The following is an 8,960-nucleotide window of genomic DNA, read 5'->3' as shown; positions in this document are numbered from 1 at the left end:
CCAGGCTGGCCTCGAACTCACAGAGATCCGCCTGCCTCTGCCTCCTGAGTGCTGGGATTAAAGGCGTGCGCCACCACCGCCCGGCTACAGTGGGGGTTTTCTAAATATTAGCTATAATTATTTAGAAATGCTGTATCTGTCTGGGTGTTGCAGCTTGCCAGTTACAAGAAGTCGACAGAGGCAGAGGCAGGCCAGAGAGACGCAGGGTGACTGGGATTCAAATACAACCACAGAACTTAACCAAACCTGCCCATTCATCCAACTCCAGCGTGGGTGGGAGAGTACCTAAAAGCATGACGTCTAAACAGGAAGAGCTATGGACTCTGAGCATGCACATTATACCTCTCTAATCTTCAATGGGTTAAGTAGGTCTCCTTTCCCACATTTTACTCATGAAAAACCAGAGGCCAGGAGTAGCGCTTGGAACAAGGTTAACTAGCTTTTAGGGCAAAGCTTGGTTCTTTCTGTGACTTTCACCAGCTGGAGAGGAACTTGGATCACAAGAACCTAGGATCTCTGCTTAAAAAGTTGTCTGTACCTTGTTCCCAACGCAGCCAATGCAAAAATGGCACTTCACCCCCACATAAGATATAACGGCATTGCTTCCCACTCCTCCCACTCCAGCTGCCCAAGTGGGCTGTGGTAAACACCAGACCTTTTGGTCCTTTTCCTGGAGCAGCTGATTCCAGCATTTGGCTGTCCCTAGAAACTTTTACCATGCTCCTTCCCAGTCTAGAGGACAAGGTCCAGGGTATCTCCTACAGACTTGCCCATGGCACAGACCGAAATCCCCACGGGGTGGAAATGTTTTTATTATAGCTTTGGTCAGACCAGTTGCAGCTGTTCCAGGGTTTTGTGGGTGCTGGGAAGTTATCCAGCCCCTAACCCGCTTCTCCCCGAGGCGGGGTCACTCCGCAGGAAGCAACAGCGCCAACTCCCCGCCCCCCAGACTGGGGCTGGCTGGCAGGACGGGGTGGGCAGTAAACAGTACTATTGTACACATATACAGTGCAGGCTTGGACCAGGAAGGCGACCTGCCACCCGGGCCGGAACTGCGTGCGGGTGGGGGAGAGGGGAGAGCCAGAGAGGGGATTTAGCGCTCCAAGGAATAAAGGCCTGGACTGGGCGGTTGGAGGCGGGCTGGGGGCGATCCAGCCTGGGAGGGTTGGCAGTCTGGGCCAGGCAATTTGAAAATGAGTAGGGAATGGGTTCTCATTTGCCTCTCTGGAGAGGGGAGCCCCAGAGATGAAGAGCAACGGATGGAAAGGGGTGCAGGGGCTCAGTCTGAATAGATGATGAAGCCGGAGAAAGTGCTGTATTTGTTGCTGTTGCCACCGTGCGCTTTGCCTCCGTCCAGCTTGATGAAGACCTCATCGCCTGCGTCCAGGTGCAGGATCACGCTGTTGCTGGCATAGTCGTAGTTCTGGTCTGCATCCTGGGCGATGGCGCTGGCCCGCACCTACGGGTGGGGGAGGAGCGTGGGGGGGCGGGGTGGAGGTGGGGTTAGGGATGGGGAATGGGGCAGTGTGAGAGAGGAAGGGGGTGAGGCAGCCACACGGTGAGGATCTGGGGGCCCTCAGGTCCAGCTTTCCCACCCACCAGCCCACCCTACCCCCTTTTAATCATGCATCACATTTTGGGAGCAGCCATAGAGAAGCCCTGGATTCTAGGGCAGGACACAACTGCGCCGAATCGGAAGTCCAGATGGAGTCTTCCTCTGTAACTCCTGCAGGTCTTACCATCTGCCTGCTGCCCACCTCAGTGCCGCCAGGGTGGCCCAGCTTGGAAGTCCTTCCTTGCATAGAGGGCTGCCTTGTGCTTCCTGAGATGGAAGATCTGTCCTCAGCATTCCTTCCTCTCTGCTTCAATATCGACGATGTTTTCCTTTCCCTCACACCCACCTGCTCTCATGGAAATGGATGGACAAAGGAAACAGCTTGGCCAGAGGTGAGGCAGCTGGGGTAATACCAGGCTGCCAGTAAGAAGCCACCCAAGAACTGGGGCTGAACCTTTGGTCCTATCCAAAGCTCATTCCAGAGTCTCTTTTACCTTGCCACTGAGACTCAAGGCCTGGTAATTATTTCCTCTCCTGGCCTTTGATTGACCTCACTGCCCAAGGCCTCTGGGAGTTACAGCTACATCCCTGGCCAAAGGATGATCATGTCTCTTCCTAGGGTAGCAGAGAGGAACGGGATGGGAAGAAAGGAGTTGAGGCCTTACATACTCAGTGGTCCTTGTCTTGAAGGGACATGAGGACAAGAGGGGACCGCTCAAGGGAAGCACTAGCAAAGAAATCTGAATATTGCCACGACTTTTGGATGCTCTGACTAGTTTTAAGACATTGAGAGGAGGATACTGGTGGTTGAATTATCTGTGGACATTTCTGAAGCAATGAGGTTTAGGACTTAGGATCTCCCTAAAATAAAGAGTAAGGAACAGAAGACGAGGGGCTGTTGAGTTGGCTCAGTGGAGAAGACCACGGGCTATTCTTCCAGAGGACCCAGGTTCGATTCCCAGAACCTACATCACAACTGCCTGTAACACCAGCTCCAGGGGATCCTATGCCCTCTTCTGTCCTCCAAAGGCACCAGGCACACATGTGATGAACAGACATACGTGCAGGCAAAGCACCCATCCACATAAAATAAGCTTTTAAAAATTAAAAAGAGAGAGCGAGAGGAGAAAAGCCATCCCCTGGGTTGTGGCCAGCAGTGGGGAAGGCTACGTTGAACTGGGTTCTCAAGCAGGCTCTCCCACAGTTCCTCTCTATGCCGCTCCTCTGAAGACAGCTCCTGCAACCTCAGCTGATGCCAAAGCACAGCGGGCAGAGGGGGTAAGCGCGGGGGAGGGGGAGATAAGGAAAGCACAACTGCCGGTCATCTTTGCTAAACCAGAGCCTCCGCAGCAATGCTGCACCCAAGAGGGCCCACCACATTTGAATGCAGCTTCCCAAAAGTCAATGTCCTTCCACTGTTATCCATTGTTATCTCTCCTTAACCTCTTCTCCAGCCAGCGCTGGAACTATGTGGATTCTAACTGGGGAGACATCTCCTAAAACAAAGCAGGAGAAGGGGCTGGTGAGAAGGTAAAGGTACCCCCTACTGCCAAGCCTGATGACCTGAATTCAGTTCCCAGATGGAAACCCACATGGTAAGACAGAACTGACTCCTACAAGTTGGTCTCTGATCTCCACAACAAGAAGTGTTGTGTCCCCACCTCAATAATGTAATAAAATTTTAAAGGTGTACCCAGCAATACTGGGGTACATCCATCTTTCCTCCCAGCCCCCGGGAGGCAGAGGCAGGTGGGCTTCTTTGAATTCAAGGCCATCCAGGGCTACACAGAAAAATCCTGTCTCCCCACCCCTCCAAAAAAAAGAGGAACTGTTAAAGCTTCGGTTTCTCTGTCTAGAAAACTGGATGAGAAGTCCCTATCTCACTACTGCCACCTTTACAAACGTCTTTAGATGGTAAAGAAAAAAATTAAGCCTTGCTAGGGCTTTAAACTAGCAGAGAAGAGCAAAAAGCAAAACAACCAACTTCTGTATTGTTCCCTGGGCCCTAATCCTGGTAGTATTTATTATTACACGTGCACTTCATTATCTTTGCTAATAAATTACTACTAATAACAATTATTTTTATTACCCAGATTAATTTAGACTTAACTCATTAAAACAGTGTGCTCTTTAATAGCCAGATCCATTAGAGCACGGCCATCCGTCAACAGGAATCTCTGGGTGATGTGACGGGCATCACAAGTGTTATGCTTACGTTTATTATTTATTCATCACCATGACTGTTGCTGTAATTATCCTAATTATCCAAGGAAGCAGCAAGAATTGATGCCCTTCCATCCCTAGACAGCGGGAGATCCTGAAACGGAACCCAGGGGTCCCTGTTCTCCACTCAAGACTGGAAGCCATTGAGGCATCCAGCTCCTCTTGGGAGCCATAGGAAAGATGGGAGAATTGAGGTTGCCATGGAATCCAGAAAGCAGCCCATTCCATGTCAGGAGGGACTGCCAAGAGGGGAAACTGAGGCAGTGGTTCAACCAAGAGAACCGAGTTGCTAGGCTATAGTCAGGGAAATGGCTCCTGTCCCCAGTCCAGGCTGGGGTCTTGGGTTTGCAGGTGTCGCTCCCAGAAGTGGCCAAGGTGCCTGGTTCATAGAGGACTCATAGGTTTACCGGGCCCCTTCCTTGCGTGGTACTAGGCTCTGTGCTGTGAATGGTACCAGAAACTAGCGAGGACAGCTGGGTCTCTTTCCACCCTCCAGGTGAGAAGGTGATTCCCCAGGAGTTTTTTATGGCACAGACCTCAATTTACACATCTCTGCCAGCCTTTGCCCTCCAAGCCCTCACCCATGTATAGACTCACCTCCCCGTGTCCCCTTCCCTGGACAAACAGCACTGACCACTGGTATGTCCTCACACAGCCTCTTCCTATAGCCATGTTGATCAATTTTGTGTCCACCCTAATCTATCTGAACCAGATATGGAGGTAGACAGACGCCCCGATCCTAGAACCCTTTCCTCAGACGCCTCATCCTAAGCACTAATACCAGGGGCTATCAGATTGGGGGGATTGACACAAAGCTATCCCTGTGGAGGGAGGGCAGTGGACCTTGGACAAAGGTCCTTGGGCACTAGGCATCAGATGGCAAACCCCTTTCTCCGCTCTTCTTGCCCAGAATTGGTCTGCCTTCCCAAAGAACTGGCAACCTCTTTGAAAGCAGGAATCTAGGCACTCAACACTCTGGTGACCTCTGTCCTGAAGGCACGGAAGGCAGAAGCTCCTTTCCTCTGTTTCCACCCACTGTGCAGCCCTGTCATTGTCTTCTCTCCTTAGTAAAATGTTCTCCCCTACCTCTGACTATTTCCTTCCTCTTTAGTGGCCTCTCCTTACCTGGCAAACCCAGGTTCAGCATCCTTTCCTTCCTGCCAAGTGGTTCTGAGCTAGGGTAGGACCGACCCGCTAAATCACTCTCTCAGACAACACATTTGGAGACAAGAGTTGCCAGATGCATTCTAAGCCCACCTTCAATGCAGCTGAGTGCAATTGAGTGGGTTATCATATGACCACCACTGTCTCTACTACATAAGCCATAAAGACCCAGTGGGCAAATGGGCTAAACCCTTGGTGCCAAACAAGCCTCACACCTTGTTTCCTGTAGGGGGTCATGACAAACGTGTGGAGTGACTGGTGAGATTCAGTGAGCCTCTTGGACAATCTGAGAGGAGGCACAAAAGGATACTGGGGAGGAGGCCGCAGACTCCATTGCTGTTCTTATCATTGGGTGTCTATTTTTTTTTTTTTTGATTTTTTGAGACAGGGTTTCTCTATAGCTTTGGAGTCTGTCCTGGAACTAGCTCTTGTAGACCAGGGTTGGCCTCGAACTCACAGAGATTCACCTGTCTCTATCTCCCAAGTGCTGGGATTAAAGGCATGTGCCACCACCACCCAAGGGAGTTGTCTTGAGTAACTGTTAATGTGCAGAGTCTCTGAAACCCTAAAGTCAGCCTCAGTGGGCCTCTGGCAGCCTGTGGTTCTCCCACCTTGAGAACTCTTCTTCATCAGGCTATGCTGACACTGTGTCTCTGAGGGAGGAGGAAGACTTTTGGGGAATGGTTTCAGTTCCAGGACGCTAAGGCAAGTGGTCCCATTCCAAGTACATGCTCTCTGAGGAGCCTCCTCAGCTCTGTTGCTGGGACCCTGCTGGGAGACCCCTGTGGTGGGGCAGAGTCTAAAGGCCCAGTAACCACTCAATTCCAGCAAGCCTCCAGTCCCCTAAACCTCAGCTTTGGACCAGCTCAAACTTTCTTTGAGGAAGGAAGGAATGTCATCAATGAAGGTGACATTGCTGCATGCCTTATTGGTGATTAATAAGGGGACTTGTGGGGCTGTCTGCAGAATGAGCCTTTGCTGGATTCTGGGGCTTTCCTATTTGGTCAGGAACCAAGGACAAAGAGGAGAGTCACCAGAAGCCTGATAGACACAAATGGGAGAGAGATACAGCTATGGGGGGGGGGGTGGACCCAGAGAAGACAGACAGAGATGAATGGCAGATTCCGCTAAGAAATGGTCAAGAGACAGAGAAAGAAGAGGCAGAAACCATACTGGGGAGTGGAGGAAGCAGGCAGAAGAAAAAAGAAGACAGACTTCCATGCCGATAGGCTTTCTGCCCACTCTCCTGTCCCCAAACTTTGCAGATCCCAGAGCAGGGTAGTGCTGCAGTGGGAGGGGTTCCGAGAAGATCTGGAGTCTCAATCACAGGGGGTTCCTTCTAATTTCACCAGTCTACCTCAGTTCTGACCCTCTGGCCTCAGAAAAGAGAAGGTTCAACCTGACCACGCCCCCAGGGTGGGGCTCATGTAACCCAGAGGTGAGAGCTCTGGGGACTGGGAAACCAGGGTGGGTGGTTCCAAGGAAAACGCTGTGCGCCCGCCCGCCCTCCCTATCTCAGACCCAAGCAATCCACGGAACAAGGAAGACCTTTCCACCTCCCTATCTTCTAGGATAATGGAGGAATTGGACCTGGAGACCTTAAGGAGGGGAGTTTCTATCACTCTGCCCCGCCTCTGGAGGAAACTTTTCCCCGGAGGCGCTGGATAGCTCTGAGACTCTGGGAAAAGGTTGCGCATTCCACGGTGTTTGCAAAGGGTATCAGACCAGTTCGAGAATTCCTTCTCTAGAGCCAGGGATGTACTGCAGCTAAGGCTATTGGGTGCCGGACTCCCTTTGCCTTTGTGCCCAAAACATTTCCTGCAGCCCTCCTCCTGCGCGCCCTAGCCACTTGGGTTAGCGTCCTCCGGAGCGGAGACTGTTTCTCCTTATCCGTGCCCTAGAGCACATCTTTGCTGTTCCCTTAAAGCCAGTCAGCGTCAGCTTGAATCTTAGCTCTCAAGTGAAATCAACCTGAATCAGCCTCCCAAGGGCCAAACCCCCAAGGACCGGTCCGCGCGCCCTAGAGCCCTATGATCTGACTAGCTGGATTTATCTTTACGCATTTTCACTCCTCTGAACCACTTGCCTTAGAGCTCGAGCCCAAGGGCTGAAGAGTCAGGGGTGCCTGTTAATTGCAATCATTCTTCATGTGATAGTTAAGGGGGCCGCTTTAGGGTCTCCACCTACGCCTGCCCGGTGTGCCTGTTGACTCTGATCCAAAACGCATTCTGCTGGGGCTCCCTGGGTGCCCTGCCCCCAGGTTAGCCCCATGCCCCCTCATGGCCCACCTGGCCGTTCTTGCAGAGGTCCGCCCACATACTGGTGCCGTCGCCGCCGCGCATGAGAACGTGGTAGGTGAAAAAGTAGGTGCCAGGAATGTTGCATGTAAACTTGCCGCTGGCCGCATCGTAGTTGTTGCCTAGGTTGGTGACCACGTCGTCAAACTTGAGCACCTCGTAACCCTCATGAGGGTTCTTGAGGCCGGCATAAAAGGCCACGCGTGGCACCGTGGTATAGGTGGCCGTGCTGATGGCGCCGCTGCCTCCTGAACCTGGCAGGCCAGGAGGACCAGGCTTGCCTGGCTCACCCTTTTCCCCCGGCGGTCCCACAGGACCCGGAGGGCCCCGGTCCCCTGGAGGCCCGGGGGGGCCCGGCTTGCCGGTGCGGCCCGGCTTCCCCTGGGGGCCCTGCACCAGCGTGGAGGGCGGGGGCGCACCGCTCTGCTCGCTTAGAGCGTCGCCGCCGTCGGACCGCGCGCCGGCGCCGGGGCCCCGCGCGGGGTACGGGTCGCACACCATGCGGCAGGTGCCCAGCATCTCATAGTGGCCGTCCGGGCCGCCCGAGCTCACCAGCACCGGGATGAGCACCACCAGCACGAGCAGCATCACCACGCCCGCGGCGGCTGCCAGCAGCGTTTTCCGGCCGGCGCGGAGCCTGGGGAGAGCCGGGCCACCCGGCCGCGCCGTCGGGGCAATGGTGCCGGCGGGTAGGGGGCGCGGGCGTAATGCCCGCGCTCAAGGGCGGTCCGGCGGGGCTGCGGGCATGGGGCCGGGGCCCAAGCGCCGCGCTGCGCTGCTTGCGCTGCGGAGCCCAGCAGCGGGCTTCGGCCTCGTGCTTCCCTCCCGCTGCGCTGCCGGACTGAACGCGGTGGCCACCGCCTCCCGCCTGGCGCTTAGCTCCTCCCGCCTTCTCGGGTTGGGGCCACCGCCCCCTCCGTTGGGCCCCGCCCACCGGCTTCGCCCGGCTCGGAGAGGGCGAGGGGTGGGGCTGCGGGCGGGACAGGCGCCTAATTGGGCCGCGGAAGCCGTGAGGAGGGAGGGGCAGAGAGGGGCGGGGTTTATGAGACTCGGGTGGGCGCCACAGAGGTAGCTGGAGAGGTTCGGAAATGTGGAGGGGGGACTAGAGTCAGGTAAACAAGGAGGATCCCAGAGGGAAGGGATGAGTAGGACCAAAGAGTGAACGGAAAGGAGAGGCAGAGAGCTCAGAATGGCATCGAGATAGATGTTCCGGGGGTCAGTCCCGAGGAAAACCGTGACAGAAGAGCCAAGGACCACCACATGCAGGAGGTTGAAGGATGAAACATTTCCCCTATCTGCAGGGGACAAAGAGATGTTGAGGTGGAGCTGTGCAAAGTAAGGAGCAAGAGGACAGACCAAGAAAGAGGGACAGGGTGAAGGCCAAAGAGCGGGAAAGGAAGACTAGGGAGTCTAGCATCCAGATAACCCGTCTGGATACTTTGCTTTTAGGATGCCCAGAGGGATCTCTGAATTCTAAAAGCAGCCACCTCGTCTGTTATTATTATTATTATTATTATTATTATTATTATTATTATTATTAATTACTGTTCAGGAACACCCTCTCCCAGGGCGGCAACATCTTCAACCCTTTCTTTTCTACTGCTCCTAGGGCTATCTGCTAGGTTGCCTCTGCCTGGGACCTCTTTCCCTCCGCTTCCTCTGATCCCAGCTACTAGCTAGATAAGGGAGAAACAAGGCCCGTGAGAAGGTGAAGGCCCCCC

General features: G+C 54.1%; 1 protein-coding gene across 1 annotated transcript; it reads right to left on the bottom strand.

Annotated features, from left to right (window-relative positions):
* Positions 1 to 795: 795 nt before the first annotated feature.
* Positions 796 to 8,117, bottom strand: C1ql1 (complement C1q like 1). Its single transcript, XM_005369087.2, has 2 exons — positions 7,231 to 8,117; positions 796 to 1,459 (listed from the first exon to the last, which is right to left on the bottom strand). Exons 1-2 carry the CDS (start codon positions 7,825 to 7,827, stop codon positions 1,280 to 1,282), a joined length of 777 nt encoding a protein of 258 aa, XP_005369144.1. The 5' UTR covers positions 7,828 to 8,117; the 3' UTR covers positions 796 to 1,279.
* Between the last annotated feature and the right edge of the window lie 843 nt (positions 8,118 to 8,960).

Source organism: Microtus ochrogaster, unplaced genomic scaffold (assembly GCF_000317375.1).
Source record: "Microtus ochrogaster isolate Prairie Vole_2 unplaced genomic scaffold, MicOch1.0 UNK44, whole genome shotgun sequence".
Classification (NCBI taxonomy): domain Eukaryota; kingdom Metazoa; phylum Chordata; class Mammalia; order Rodentia; family Cricetidae; genus Microtus; species Microtus ochrogaster.
Note: the sequence above shows the minus strand (reverse complement) of the source record. Positions and strands in the feature narration are given on the sequence as shown.